Here is a 16,664-nt window from a genome sequence, read left to right on the forward strand (position 1 = left end):
AGTATTACGTAGTTTATCAGGAAAATGATTAATTGTTGTTCTAATATTATTTTCTAGAATAGACGAAGATAACTCTAAGAATCTCTATTGCATTAAGTGTTTTTAAATTAATGAATAATGATAACATTTTGTAATTTCACAAACGTGAAAATAAAGTAACAATACAAATAACTTGATATAAGATCGTTTTATTAACTTTTACCAATGTTTTCCTACTACGTTTTTAAGGGTTAAGGTAAGCTTTCATTTATTTTTCTTGTTTTTTTTCTTTACTTTTTATTTTAGTACATTATGGTAATATAGTAATTAATCTATAAAAACCTTTTTCTATTTTGTGCCTGTGTTATTTTGTTGTTGTCGTTGTATATGATGTAGATAACTGAAAATATTATTATTCCTATTCTTATTGTTTACTAGCTTTCCGCCCGCGGCTTCGCCCGCGTGGAATTTTGTGTGTCACAGAAAAACTTTATCGCGCGCGTCCCTGTTTCAAAAACCGGGATAAAAATTATCCTATGTTCTTTCCCGGGACTCAAACTATCTCTATGCCAAATTTCATCAAAATCGGTTGCGAGGTTTAAGCGGGAAAGCGTAACAGACAGACAGACAGACAGACAGACAGACAGACAGACAGACAGACAGACAGACAGACAGACAGACAGAGTTACTTTCGCATTTATAATATTAGTTGGGATTTTTTACGTTAGCTTTCCGCCCGCGGCTTCGCCCGGAGTTTTCCCGGAAATTATTCGAATTTTTCTCGTCGTAAAAACCATCTTTGGACTTCAACGAACATTATAAAAAAGAATTGGTAAAATTGGTCCAGGCGATTAAGGAATCTTTAAAATATAGACAGACCGTCAAATCAGTTAATTTGCAAGTTTGACTAATAAAGTTCGGTTGTTAGGGAATTCTTGGGGGAGGCCTTTGTCCAGCAGTGGGCGTCATTTGGTTGAAACGAACTAATAAAGATAATATATCTTAACTATCTAGCTGATTTTATCACTTATCAAACTGACTCACAACCGTTAAGTAGTGATTAAAATGCGGAAATAGTAGGTACCTACTTCACTAGATTTTCATCCTTAAGCGTGCATGATAAGACCAAAAATGGGACATCACCTGTGTGTGACGTATACCACTTTTCAGACACACATGTTAATTTTCAGATAACCCTTAAATCTGCTATGAAATAAGAGCGATCTTTGCAATGAAATGTACACTTGATTTGCTGCTTTGATAGATAAATGAGTATCGATAAAACATTGATAGCGAGTTTGTGAAAATGCCTTGCAGAGGACAGACGACTGTTGGGTTCCATTAAAACCGGCAAAAATATCGATTAGTATGAGTTACTGTTTTGATAACTTAGCGAACTTTTTATGAGATATAATTTAGTTGTGTTTGTGATTTTCGGTGATAATGGGGTTTATAAATCAAGTACCAGGTAAGTACGTTTATATTTTTACTTTCAATTTGATAATATTTGGGAAAATAAATACTTTTAAAAAGTGTGATGATTCTGGCTGGTATCTTAACAGAAATATTTTAAGTAATAGGAGAAAGTTTTTCTTTAGTACATTATGGAAAAGTTTTTAGAGGGCCTTTTAAACACGTTGTTTAGCTAAAAAAATACAAGTCGTGTAAACAAAATTACAATAAAATTAATTCGATTTGAGTTAATACGATTAAAAACTAGGTAGGTATCGTACGTAGGTACGCGTATAAATACGAAAATTTTACCAAAATATAGAAACATAACAGAAAACGTAGGTAGGCAACAGTGGCGTAGCGTGGCTTTTAGCCGCCCGGGGCCGTCCGGAAATGCGCCGCCCTTTATTTTAATTATAAATATTTTATAGTTTATAAATATTATATTGAATGGACTTCAGGTACACTATTCACCTTATTTGTTGAAAGTCAAAATAAACTACCACGCACTGCTTCAGAAGGAAAATACATTAAAGAGAAGCAATTGCTTGAAACCCAATTGCTTGTCAATTGAGAGTAAATATTATCTTAAATTATATACAGTGTGAGTCACGTTAAAGTGTACATATGAAAATAGATTAAACTAGACCTATTTTTATCGACAAAAAAGAGGTCAAATTTTTTTTGAGATTTTTTTTAAATTTTTTTATTAGAATTTTTTTTTCTTCCAATTACTTATTTTAAGAAAACGTAATAACTTTTAAACTAAGCGGTATATCCTGATAAAATAAAAACAGTAATAATGCTAAATAATAGGCGATACTAAAAAAATACATAAAATACACAAAAAATGCCAACAAATAATAAAAAATGATACTTTTTGAAAAAAATTTGCTTTTAAATTCGTGTTTTTTGGTTATTTGATACATTTCTCCAAAAAATGCCCCTATAACAGGTGGTTTTTATTACTTTCGTTGGATCAATCATCCAGTCATCTTCAAGTTTGGAGTCAATAATATACAGTGTGAGTCACGTTAAAGTGTACATATGAAAATAGATGAAACTAGACCTATTGTTATCGACAAAAAAGAGGTCAAAAATTTTTTGAGATTTTTTTTTAATTTTTTATAGAATTTTATTTCTTCCAATTACTTATTGTAAAGAAAACGTAATAACTTTTAAACTAAGTGGTATATCCTGATAAAATAAAAACAGTAATAATGCTAAATAACAGGCGATACTAAAAAAATACATAAAATACACAAAAAAGGCCAACAAATAATAAAAAATGATACTTTTTGAAAAAAATCTGCTTTAAAATTCGTGTTTTTTTGGTTATTTGATAAATTTCTCCAAAAAATGCCCCTATAACAGGTGGTTTTTATTACTTTGTATTATTTTTTATCGTATTATCTTTGTAAAACCAAAAATCGCATGTCTCTAACCCTATCACAACATTTGCTATGATCGTTTGAACAAAGGCCTGCCACAACATTATTCTCCGCTACAGTTAGAGACAATTTTAATTTTAACTAAAATGCTTATTTTACTTCGAAATCTTTTGTTTTTATTTGAAATCTAACTTGTCTTTATCAAAATTACAAATCTAGAGCCATTTTCAGTTTCGTTGTTAACGAAGCGTTGAATGGCGCGCCCGGAGAGGCTTAGTTCAAACGATCATTTCAAACGTTGTGATAGGGATAGAGACATGTGATTTTTCGTTTTACGAAGATAATACGATAGAGAATAACACAAAGTAATAAAAACTACCGGTTATAGGGGCATTTTTTGGAGAAATTTATCAAATAACCAAAAAAACACGAATTTTTAAGCGGATTTTTTTCAAAATGTTTAATTTTTTTATTATTTGTTGGCCTTTTTTGTGTATTTTATGTATTTTTTTAGTATTGCCTGTTATTTAGCATTATGACTGTTTTTATTTTATCAAGATATACCGCTTAGTTTAAAAGTTATTATGTTTTCTTTACAATAAGTAATTGGAAGAAAAAAAATTCTATAAAAAATTAAAAAAAAATCTCAAAAATTTTTTTACCTCTTTTTTGTCGATAAAAATAGGTCTAGTTTAATCTACTTTCATATGTACACTTTAACGTGACTCACACTGTATTTTAATAATCCCAGAGAGCCGGACTTCATTTAAGCTCTTTTTTACAGTCTGGATTTGTTGCAGCTACGAACGCTCGTAGACTTGCGCGCTTATGTTGGAACTCATCTGTATTTATGTCTCGAGGAGCTTGATCTACTTAGATTAAGTTTTTCTGAGCTCAGCATTACTGCCGGCATTAAAAAGAAATACTTTTGCGCTAGATTTTGCAGCTGTTGGAATCGATCACGAATTTCAGCAGTTACTCTGTCTATTGAATTGAACATTGTTCGCCTGAGTTCATTCTCGTACGATAACCCAACGTCTAAAGATCCATCGCCAAAAAGATGCTTTCTCTTGATTTGTCTTGGGGGTTCTACTGAAATTTCAAGTTCTTCACATAAACTTTTAGCATATTGTAGAGCTCGTCACGCGTCGACCAAGCGATTATCGTCCTCTCTTGCGCACACTTGTGCGTTTCGTTTCGCTTTATCGGTACGTAACATATTACGACGCGATTTGGAATAACTTTTTTTTTCTTGTTCATGCAATGTTTTTTTTTCTTATCCGCCGCCCCCTTTCATATGCCGCCCGGGGCCATGGCCCCCCCTGCCCCCCCCAAGCTACGCCACTGGTAGGCAAGTAGCGAGATTAATGTGTACGTAATAGGTAAATTAATTATCCTTGAACATTATTTTTATTAATAATTTTATTAATAAACGTATTGATTATTGAGTATTATGCTATTTTTTGCAATCTCTTATTAATTGTACGTTATATAATTTAAGTCCAAAAGAATGATAAATATGATTAATACATACGTAAATCATTGATTAGGAAAGGATTAAACAAAAACAACTTATTATAGAGCACGTGTTTTCAACGTATTAAATTATTGTATCTTATCGAAGATTAAAATAACTCCAGATTGATTTATGAAAGTTTTAATTAATTTAAAAATACCTAGCGACTTCAGTAGTTACAAACGAATTAAACTAAAATGCAATAAATGATTCGTAAAAAGTTACACGCAAGTCGATGAACATAAAAGAGTAATTCATCTTAGGGAGTGTGTTAGATCAGAATCAGCTTTTAAACTTATAAGTTTAAACTAAAAAGCAGTATAGATGATATTATAAAAGGTGTTAAAATCAAAAAAACGTATCCCGAAGACTTAAACTACGCATTATGTAAGTTAAGTGCAAGTAGGCAATATTACAAAATATTATTGGTGAGAAATCATTTTTTGCAAACCGCGAGAGCCAAGAAAAAAACCTTTATTGTTCTTAAGATTTTGTTTATTGGAGCGTACCTAACCTACGTACCTACGCGCTTTCCCGCTGCCTACTGCGACCGCGAGAGTATTTGATTAATATGGTACACAACATTGATTTTATTTAGTAACTTCCTATATTAAAAAAACCCATTTAGATTTATAGCTAAGTAAATAACTTACATAGCTAGGTACTTACTTACCGACTATTCAACGTAGTCCGGAGTTCCCTTATCACATCTAGGATGGCTTGCTCCGCTGCAGGTCGTAGGTATTTGCCCGAGTACACCATAATTTAACACTCACTCACTATCACATACTAATTACTTGAAACCGCACGAGAAACAATCAAAAATTGCAAAGCAATTTGAAAATTCGATGACCGAAGAAACCGATCAAGAGCGCGGAGCGCGGAGCGGCGCGAGCGACACTGAGGCGGCAAAGCGCGGCAAAGATGAAAGAGAGAGACCACGCGCCGCCGCGCTGGCGCCGACGTGGCTAGACCACCGGGCGACGCGAGAGTGACCAAATACCAATCCCGATCAAATAAACGTGCCTACCGAAAATCGTGCATAGTGTTTCTTTATTATTTTTCATTTTCAACTATTGATTTTGGTACGTATTTTTTAACATAACAAACAGTAGCAGCGTAAGGGGGGGCGGTGGGGGCGGTCCACCCCGAGGGCCAAGCATCAGGGGGTGGACACAAGTCGCGCAGATTAGTACTCACTGGCGCATCTGCATTGCAAGTCTACGGTCTATGTCAGGAATGGCGAACCTTTATGTCAACGTGCCACTTTTCCGAAAAAAATGTTTGATGTAGTCATAGACGTGCCATCAAATAACACCTAATGCTATCAATGAGGGGTATAGATAGTACAAGTTAAATTTTGTGATTGGTGGCGTGCCCTAAATATTGTGGCGCGTGCCATTGGTTCGCCATCCCTGGTCTATGTCATGATACGGAGGGGTGCGATTGTTTTTCAATCTTCGAATCGATAGGTAACCCCAAAATCCTGGGGGGTACCAGGGGGTACCTTAGGACTTATGACGGGGGGAAGGGGGGTGATCGCCCCGGGTGCCAACCTATGCTACGCCGCCACTGATAACAAAACTTGAATTTCATCATTTTAGTAGAGGCAAATGAGTAAAGATACGTCCTTGGTAAACTTAATGTTCTTTTAGCAAGATTCCATAATAGGAACTCAAATTCGCATGAATTGTATTGATAAGTATTAGTCCAGTCAATGAATGCTTTAACGACGGTGTAGAGAGAAATCCGTGGAACATAATTTCTGACCTCGGGACTTTATTTAGACTAGTTAGGAGGTGAACATAGCAAAAGTCCCCGCCCTTAGCCCTTGAGCCGCCGGGGAGAGGGGGGTTTAAAGGTACTACTTTTCGGTTTTTCTCTTAATCCTCGGAAACTATGCGTCCTAGTGACATGACTACTATGAACCAAAAAAAGGTTATTCAATTTGCTGCAGGTGAGACAATCAAGTTTTTCTATATCTTTTATAGTTTTCACGGCATCTGCTCTAGAAGGTCTGTAATTTTGGAAATTTTATTTTTGTCTTACATGTTCCCATCAATAGAAAATCGACTAAATCAACATTAAGCAAACATTTTAGACATGCAGGAGCCCGTTAAGTCTAGTTCCAGGGAGGGGACGGCACCGTGCGTATATTTAGACGACCCAATTGGAGCCACTTTTGACTCCTCATCACTGAAAAACTACTGTGCATTAACACTTCAAATTTGGCTCATGTGTTGAGACTTGCAAGATAAACATCAGCTTCAAATTTCATAAATATACCTCAAACGGTTATTTAGGTATTGACGTTCAAAAATCGACATTTAGAACACTAAAATCTATCTAAAAATGTAAAATGTTAAAATTTACTGGTTTTTTATTTGTTCCTTTGTATTTACACATCTACCTATCTGTATGCCAAATTTGAACCTTCAAGGTCATCTGAAAGTTGTTAGAATTTGGTCTATAGGTCAGATATGTAGATTTTTGGACGTCAATACCTAAAGATCCGTTTGAGGTATATTTATGAAATTTGAAGCTGATATTTATCTTGCAAGTCTCAACACATGAGCCAAATTTGAAGTGTTAATGCACAGTAGTTTTTGAGTGATGTGGAGTCAAAAGTGGCTCCAATTGATTCGTCTAAATATACGCACAGTGCAGTCTTCTCCCTGGAACTAGGCTTAACATGCTTCCGCATGTCTAAAATATTTGCTCAATGTTGATTTAGTCGATTTTCTCCTGATGGGAACATGTAAGACAAAAATAAAATTTCCAATATTACAGACCTTCTAGAACAGATGCCGCAAAAACTATACAAGATATAGAAAAACTTGACTATCTCACCTGTAGCAAATTGAATAAGCTTTTTTTTGTTCATAGTAGTCATGTCACTAGGACGCATAGTTTCCGAGGATTAAGCGAAAAACCGAAAAGTGGTACCTTTAAACCCCCCTCACCCCGCCGGCTCAAGGGCTAAGGGCGGGGACTTTTGCTATGTTCACCTCCTAACTAGTCTAAATAAAGTCCCAAAGTCAAAAATTGTGTTCCACGGATTTCCATCTATAATGCTTTATTGACTGGACTATATGGTGCAGTTACACTATGCGGGATAGGAACAAAAGTTTGCCAGTGTGTTATTACTAGGCGTTCAGTGGTTCAGATTTTGGTACGCCATTAAGTTAAGTTTTATTTTATTGATTATTAAAGACGTAAAAGTTAGAGAGCTAGAAATATAGCAATAACGAATCTTAAAAAAAAACAATAATTTGTCATCTGTTTACAGTACTTTTTTATGATACAACAAGCTTATCACACTTCCATTAAGATAACAAAATCAAAATCAAAAATTAAGTTTTCAAAACAAAATCATAACTCCTATCAATTAAGTTTTCAAAACAAAATCATAACTCCTATCGAAATTAAAAGAAAATACGAGTACGTTAGGAATCAACATTGCCTGTGTGTTATTCTAGGCGTTACCACACGGAAATAAGAAGACAGTGAAGTAAGTGGGTAGGTAAAAACTAAAACGTTCAGATTTCGGTGCGAATAATATTTTGGCTGACCTTCAATATCTCCTAAACCATAAGTTTCCAATTGTAGACAAAGTAGCCTTCGGCTTTGGGATAGGTTTTTTACACGCGTTATTAAGTAATAATAGGAATAAGTGAAGTTTTTAGAGTAACTTAGCTTTATCTCACGAATCAGACTACCTAACAGATAGTATCTGCTTCAAACTTTCAGCACTCCACAAGCCATGGCACTTCCTTCGGACGTACGTGCTCACCATCCCTCGCTTCGACCTGTTCCTGCAGGGCGCCATGCTGATCGTCATCCTGCTGGACCACAACGTCTTCTTGCTACTGCAAAGGGATGCAGACACAGGACTCACCGTACCCTTGACTCAAGGTAGGTACGTAAATAGTACTCGATACTCAGTCTACTGCTAAACATAAGCCCCCCGCAATGATTTACAGATTGGAAGGTTGGGGCGTTAGGAGCCTTGATAGGGAGAAGCAAACGCTTTACTTAGTTCTAAGCATGTCAGCACTTTGGGGATTAGCTGAAGTTTTAATTGCCTCAGATAAATAATATGTAGAAGGTAGTGCTCCTGTAGTGGAGACTAAATGACCTGATGATGATGACTTCAGGACCATAATGTTAGCAGAGAGCGAGATTGTATCTCCAGTTACGTATGGTAGAAAGACGGTAGAAGGAAATCAGCATGGTAGAAGATGTAGACATTAATGTTATGGGCCACAACAGGCTCTTAGCTGTTGAAGAGTCAGTAGAATAAAAATGCTTCAGTTCTTTAAACAATAAAATTTTCTTATGACGAACGACAACACTCAACAATTTTCAGATTTTGTCCTCATGGGAGTAGGGGGTGCGGAGTTCTTCCTTGGAGCAGCCCTGGCATGGTGGGGGCGAGGGAAGAGGAACTTCGCGCTGGCAGGCTGGCTGACGGCGGCTGCGGCCTCAGGCCTTGTGGTGCTGGCCTTCCCATTCGCGGAGCCTAACCCGCCTTCAGTTGGTAATACTGATTATTGTGGTAACCTTTCGTTCTTCGTTCGTTAGTCAAATGACGTCCACTGCCAGTGGACCACTGGACTAAGACCTCAACCAAGGAACTAATCTCACTGCAATCAGTCTGTCTCATACAGAGTAACAGTAAGAGACAGAGCTTTTTACTTGAAGACTTCTAATGTTATGAAATGACATAAATAAAGTATGCAAGTTTAGCATCATCATCATCATCATCATCTATGATCTACATAGAATATTTCACGAAAAGGCAACAAAACCTTTTCCAAACTCATTTGAAAGGTACCTACTTCAATTAACATTTTACCCATATTTCCACAGATCTCTGCGGAGGAGGGGTAATCTCAGGGCATTCAGGGTATTCCTACGACATACACCAGTTCATCGTTCCTCGAACTGTCTTCCTCGTACTCACGGCGATCCTGTGCGCCTTCGCCAAGATTAGCATCTGGGCGCACGGAATGACGTATCTGGACGATCATCAGCCGGAGAATGGACCGTACTTTTATGGTGAGGGGAGATTGATCTTCTGTACCCTATCAAGTCAAAAGAAGTCTTTTAAATAGATTATAAAGGTTCCAATCCGATGAAGACGCAACAATTTTAATAAGCCTAAAAAAGCTCTTCTTACTGGCCCACAAACTCTACAGCTGCCTAGCTGGTCAAAATAATGTGGCGCGTCGCTTAGCTTATCTTGGCAGGGGAACTCCCATGCCTTTAGATAACATTCAGGCTATTCTCTATAAACTGTCATCTGCATCTATAGTTGTTCAAAAAAAAATCTTCTGTCACTTTTTTTTCAAATGACTTACTTAAGTGGAGCATGCAAGATAAGCACTTTTCCAACACATATTTATTCTACACTTACCTCATCTATTATTTTCCAGGAATCCTCATCTCCATCCGCTTATCCCTCGGGCTCAGTGGCAAGGACTGGCTGCGCGGGAGTGCCGTCCGCGACGACTGGTGGGAGGCGCAGCTGTCCCTCTCTATGCTGACGCTTATGTTCGCCGTCCTCTTCACTCTCTTCCCGAAGAGGATGCACAATAGTGAGGGACTCTTGGTGGAAGTTGAACCCGATGATGGCGGTAAGGGTTTAAATATTTTTATTGTGTTCTACTACTAGCAAGCTGATGTGGCAACGGGCATAGTACGCAGAACTGACGGCCGATGGGGCTGCAAGGTTCTGGAATGGAGGCCGCCTACCGGAAAACACAGCGTGGGACGTCCACCTACAAGGTGGACCGACGACATCGTAAAGGTAGCAGGGAAGCGCTGGACGCAGGCCGCTACCAATCGAACAACGTGGAAAGCATTAGGGGAGGCCTATGTTCAGCAGTGGACGTCCTATGGCTGAAATGATGATGATGATGATGATTGTGTTCTACATTCTCATAAAGCTTTGGAAAAAAGATAGTTATCTTTTGCAAAGTTTTCGTTTATTTCATCATTCACGTTTTTTTTTTGTTTGTAGGATTCTTTGCAGCAGTCGGCAGAGTACTCAGCAGAAAATACCTAATTCTTCAAATTGGCGCTCTTGGTTTCATCAATGCTGGACTGTTTAGTTTCGTCTACTACGACTGGGACTACATTGAAGTAAAATGCCACGATTTTATTATTTTCTTACGTAAGTCATTACTTAAAGAAACACTGGCTTATTGCTAATAACTTAACGCTATACATCATTTCAGGCAAGATACCACGTGGAGGCTGCGCGGGCAGACCTACGAAGCCCTACACTGGTCGCCAGAACATTCCGACCTCTCGTCATTATCTTCTTCGTCATGGTAAGAAGAACCACCTTACTTCAGAAGTAACCTAACGTTTTTTGGAAAACATTAAGTGTTGAGGGTTTAAAAAAAGAGCATTCATTCAGCGAGCTGAATCCGGGTCTCTGTCTGTTCAAATAGTCAGTCCAAGTCTAAAAATTAGCAGAGTGCTAAAAGGCATGATGAATTTTTAATTTTGGTGTTGAATGAATGACCTTTCAATAGCGAAAAAACTACCTAAAGTACCTAAAAAAGCATAAAACTCCCCGAGTTATGACAATTTGAAAATCTCATTTTAAGACTTCCTTAAAAACGTCTACCTGTTAATTGAATTTAGGTCTTAGATTGGGATTGTTTAGAAGTTTCACATCATTTTCTTCTAGATATTCCGCGTGCGCTTCTCAGTGCGGCGCAGTGACGGCGTCAAAGCGAACACAGCTTCGCGCGTCGGCGGCATAGTGGCGATCTTCGTGGCCATCTTCTTTGCTGTCATCGCGGCTATCTCGTGCGACACTGGCGACGTTGCCGGCATGGAGTATGGCACGTTTGAGAGCCCGATCTGCAGTAACCAATGCTTGTGAGTTATTATTTACCTGGGTTTGGACTTTGAATCTCAAAGACTACCTACCTACATAATCGCGATCTATGTCGCCATCTTTGCTGTCATCGTAGTCATCTCCTGCGACACTGGCGACGTCGCTGGCATGGAGTATGGCACGTTTGAGAGGCTGATATGCAGTAGCCAGTGCTTGTGAGTTATTCTTCTTCTGGGTCTGGTAGATCTCGAACAGACTGACTACATCGTCGCGATCTTCGTCGCCATCTTCTTTGCTGTCATCGCAGCCATCTCCTGTGACACTGGCGACTTCGCCAGCATGGAGTTAGGCACGTTTTAGAGCTCGATCTGCAGTAACCAGTGCGAGTAGGTGTTAATCTTTACTTGAGTTTAGATCCCGAACAAACCTAAGAAGTCAAGATCTTCGTCGCCATCTTCCTATCGGCTATCTCCTGTGACACTGGCGACGTTGGAGCCGGCATGGAGTTAAGGTTCAGTTAAACCAACGCGATCACATGCGATCAGCCGCCGTGCAGCGATGGCGATCAATGCATTTAAGTCTGATAGGCACGTTTTAGAGGCCGATTTGGCGTAGCCAGTGCGGGTAAGTGTTCTTTACTTGGGTTTAATTGTCGAACAAACTACAGTTACCTACTTATAGTCTGGTCCGTGAGCACGTAGAATTTTGTCCAATGACCCCTAGCTACCCATCCTTATCACTCGCTCGTAATTATGTTGCTATCGCGCTCGCAACCTCACTGCGGGTGCCGGTCGCACAGTCGCGACAGCAATATAATTACGCGCGAGCGATAAGGATGGGTAGCTAGGGGTCATTGGACAAAATTCTACGTGCTCACGGACCGGGCTTTAGATGATCTTTCTAGATCTTCAATGTCTATGTAGTGGTTGTAGAAGATGGTGAAGCATTTGCTCTATAAAAATCTTCTTTGTTGTATGTAATACAATAGTTACTACTTTTTATTCCAGTTGCGAGTCCTACCGTTACGGCTTCGCCCCAGTGTGCGCCCTGGATACGAGTACCACTTACTTCTCGCCGTGCCAGGCCGGCTGCTCCGACTACGAGGACCTCAATAGCTTCTTGTAAGTCGTTAACTTTCCTACACGCCGTTTATAATGCAAGTTATAGTTGTTTTTTATATTGCCTTTTATTGATAGAATTATTTATTGGCATGCACCTGGTAATACTATAAAATATGATGGTCGCGATCCTCATCAGTAAGGGACCGAGGAAGAAAAAGACTTGGTAATAAATCGTTATTTAGTATCCACTGCATGAGTATGACTCTCTCCAATTTACGAAGCAAATGGAGAATTTGGCTGGCCTACACTCGCCAAACTGGCCAAACAGATTGGGGAGGCACGATGTTCGTATTTTTCTCCCTTAAGACAGATTTCCACCAAGGCGGAGTGGAGAAATGCTTTGAAAAAGAAAAACCAATCAGATTTCATTCTGTCAATTTCATTCGATCATTAGTCGCCTCTTACGATTTACACAATAAGGGTAGTGTTTGCTCTGTTCTACTTTGTAGGAATCACGGCTACTAATACCCTTATTTATTATTTCAGGGTTTTCGGCAACTGCACCTGTTCTACCAGCCTCGTGGTGAGAGGAGCGTGCGCGCTGCCCTCCTGTCACTTTGTCTACTCTATTTATCAAGTCATCCTCACTGTCATCCTTGCTGTGAGCGGTCAGTACGATTGAATTATTTTAATAAATAAAAATTCCTAAATTTATGACGTCATAGTTCCCATTGCCATTCAAAATAAACATTACTCTTGCAAAGAACAACAAAATGCTTAGTCTGAATATAATATGCTGCGTATCTGTTCTGTCGCTGTAATGAAACTAAGGTCCATAATGTCCATATTATAAAAAGCGCTCAAAACTCGATGCAATCTTAGTGCGATTGCGGTCAAATACCTTTTCATGCATAGAAAAATGTATTTTGTCCTGATTGGTCTAAAAATTGAAATTCAACCAATCAGAAGCCTCAGTCTTGCTCGAAATTGAATCGAATTTTGGACTCAATTCTGTAATTCTGTCTTCAACATTTGTGTCTTAGGTGCGGCCCTGCTGATGCAAGGCATGGTGTTCCTACGCGCGGTGCAGCGCCGCGACAAGCCCGTAGCAATGGGCGTCATGCTGGCTGCCATAGGTCTGCTGGCGCATGTGTTGGGACATCTACTCTACAAGCTTATTAGTCGTGAGTAACCCATAAACCTATCTCCCCAATTGATTTTGAACCTTTTGTTTAGGATATTAAGTTTAAATTGTGTCATTTTGTGACTTCGTTATTTCAATCAATAAGGAATAACATTGGACCAAAAGACGGGCCTTGCGGTACCCCAGATGTTGTTGCCTTTGCAGCTTAAGCATGCTCATTATACTCTCTCCGCAGATAATCCCAGCAAATATTTATATTTTCACGCTAGTCAAATTTTTGTTTATCATTTTCGTTGACGGTCAAAAGCTTTAGACGTGATTGTTCGAGCATAATGTAAATATGAAAATAATGAATTAAATTAAAAATAGTCTTCAATTTCACTTTCATTAAGTATCTACAAAAAACTTACAGTTAATGGCTTTTTAAAGAAGCAAATTATTAGAGTACACCTCAGGGGCCAATAATAGGTCCTTTACTTTATTTTATTAACTTTGAATATTACAATTAAAGTTTTTTTACAGATTTGACGTGTGCATACTCAGTGGACGGCACTTGTCAATTCCACCGCCCGACCATATTCTCTATGGCGGCTGTCAGCGCGGGATTCTGTTTACTCTCTGCCATCGTTAGCATTATTGCGAGCAAAGTCGCGGTTAGTTCTAAAGGAGAAAATGAAAGCAATGGGGGCGTCGATTTATGAGTAAAAGGTGATATTTTTTACGTAAGGTGAAGTCCGTTAAATGTAAATATTGCCCTCTTTGCTGTCCATAAAAAGTAATTTAAGCATGGCTACCTCGATCGGACTAAAAACAAGGAAGAATAAAATATTTCCATGGAAGAAACTACTAGAATTAGTGAGAAAAGAAACTTGATATTGGTAAATGACAATTTTGTGAATTGATTTTTATAAGTTTGTTGTTTTTAATGTTTTTAGTTTTGCATTTTTTATATTGTAAGTAAGCATCAGTTATTTATTTTATTATAAGGAATAATTAGGTAATAATAAAATAAAAATATTTATTTTCGAAGATGTTATATTTTTTTTAACAATTTTTACAACAATTCGGAACTAAATGGCACGCCTAAAACATTTTTCATATACACCACACAAATCTAAGCTAAGATAAATTGTACTTATTGTTATATTAAAAAAAATAAAATAAATCCGTACAAAATTGATTCTATTAATTAAATAAGACTTTTATACCAGCTTTACTTATGTAAAGTTCCAAAGATAAGTCTTTTCATGTGATTAAAAAGCGTAGGTTAAGTAAATAAATAATTGATAATCATAAAATAAAATTATATTATAAATATGAATAAATAACATTTTGGCAATTTGTTAAAAATTAAATAAATTCCACAATATATTACGACTTTACGAGGCTTCAATTAAACAGTAATATTTTTTTCAATTATCTTAAATTATTGTTGTTTAAAATAAATTCTGTACTAATAAAAAGAAACATTATTAAAAGATTGAGTATAATATACGTATTTGGCGAAAAATATGCTATACAAATAAAAGTAAGTGTTACTTACTGTAAAAATACGTCCAAATATCAAATTCTTATTTTCTTATAGAAATTAAGTACTGAATATTATCAGTGCACGTTCATTCGTTTGCTTTTAAACATAAGGTTTATTTTCGTTTGACGACATCACAGTGATGGACACAGCATTTGTGCCTGTGACTTTGTATTTTAAGGCTAGAATAATAAAAATCGAAGATTTTAAAATATTAAAGTTACGGCTACGACGACATTGATTTAAGTTATTTTTGTTATATCTACTAGTTTGGTTTTCTAAACACTACCTATTAATATTTTTTTAAATCCTCTGGCCACAAGACTCCAGCTGAGTGCTTAGTGTGAGTTTACATAAAACGTTGTCACTGTGAGCGCGTAAAAAATGACATTAAATGTATGACGGATTGTACAGCGCCCCTAGCGGATACTTTCAAGAACTAAAATCTTCATAGATTTTAATGGAAACTCACACTCAGCCCTCTGAACATTTAACTGTGACCAAAGTCAATTAGCGTTGTGATGACTTTAAGCAATTTATATCGGCTCATATTATTATATTTTCACTCCAGCACGAACTAACATGAATTCATTCGCACTTTCAGTCACACTTGTGCTATAATCTACTCTATGGTATTGTACTAAATTAAAGATAGAGACAGAAACATGCCACTGCGCGATCTATATGTATATTAGATCAGAGGTTCTTAACCTTTAAGTCATGAGGGACCATTTTACCAAATTTCTGTCTTGTCAGGGACCACCTCATAATCGGTCAAAACCAGTTTGAGTGCAAAAATCAGTTAAAAGTGGTTTTAACCAAGGTGTGCAAGTGCACTTAGTGGACCACTTGGAATGTCTCCAGGGACCACCAGTGGTCCGCGGACCACCGGTTAAGAACCACTGTATTAGATAGACCGACTGCTACAACAAACAGTATCAATTCTGCTAAGTATGATTTGTAACCAACTTCAACAAAAGGAAGAGGTGCTCAATTCGGTTGGTATTTTTTTAGTTACGATACTGTTTGTTGTGGCAGTCCGTTAACTGGTAATATTGCCAGCTACGCCGGTGCTTTATAAAAACAATTAGAAATTTGATTTCACTGATGCAGTGCATATTTTTTTGCGCAGTTAGGGAATTAGGAGTTAGGTTTACCATGAAAATGTCTTACTTTAGGGCTGATTTTTCAATCGTTAGATATCTTGAAACTGAANGGGTATGAATTAATTTGTAAGTAAAAAATCATGTAATTTTATTTATTTTCTTATTGTATAAAACTGATCGAAAGAGCGGGCGTCTTCTAATACAGGTTTTCTAAACTTAAAAGGAGACACCCAACCCCTGTAAATGTGTCTTATAAGAAAATAAAGAAATTTTGAATTTTGAATTTTTGAATTTTTTTTTGAATTCGTACCTGTATTTTTTCATAACTTGTCGGGCTACGATAGCCATTTATTTGTCAATTGGGACAAACATCAGGACCCATCAAGGTTATAGCTAAAAATAAAGAAAATTACATATCATTTACTAAGTTTTTTACGACAGATGACAATAAACATATGGCGGTTCGTTTTGTAGACTCCTTTAAATTTTTGGGCACAAGCCTTGAAAAATTAGTTTCAAATTTAAATACAGAAGATTTTGCACATTTACTTAAATTCTTTCCTGAACATGAGAAGTTCGAGTTGTTAAGACGGAAAGGTGTGTACCCATATGAATATATGTCCACCTGGGA

General features: G+C 37.2%; 2 protein-coding genes across 3 annotated transcripts in view; both read left to right on the forward strand.

Annotated features, from left to right (window-relative positions):
• The window catches only part of LOC114352940 (venom protease-like), a 37,102-nt gene extending 25,191 nt beyond the window's left edge, over positions 1-11,911 (forward strand). Inside the window, exon 12 of one of the 2 annotated variants that reach the window (XR_003655898.1) lies at positions 11,876-11,911. The gene's annotated coding sequence lies outside the window, so the exon portion shown is untranslated. The remainder of the gene's footprint in view (positions 1-11,875) is intronic. The other variant, XR_003655899.1, reaches the window with a different exon arrangement.
• On the forward strand, positions 1,423-14,361 carry LOC114352948 (solute carrier organic anion transporter family member 2A1). Its single transcript, XM_028304718.1, has 12 exons — positions 1,423-1,447; positions 8,089-8,253; positions 8,708-8,878; positions 9,211-9,399; positions 9,777-9,977; positions 10,364-10,485; positions 10,581-10,676; positions 11,042-11,235; positions 12,202-12,315; positions 12,802-12,923; positions 13,299-13,439; positions 13,922-14,361. The coding sequence occupies exons 1-12, from the start codon at positions 1,423-1,425 to the stop codon at positions 14,098-14,100; spliced, it is 1,719 nt and encodes a 572-aa protein (XP_028160519.1). The 3' UTR covers positions 14,101-14,361.
• Positions 14,362-16,664: the final 2,303 nt, after the last annotated feature.

The sequence above is a fragment of the Ostrinia furnacalis genome, unplaced genomic scaffold (genome assembly GCF_004193835.3).
Source record: "Ostrinia furnacalis isolate ACB-3 unplaced genomic scaffold, ASM419383v2 OfSCF1486, whole genome shotgun sequence".
NCBI classification, from domain to species: Eukaryota; Metazoa; Arthropoda; class Insecta; order Lepidoptera; family Crambidae; genus Ostrinia; species Ostrinia furnacalis.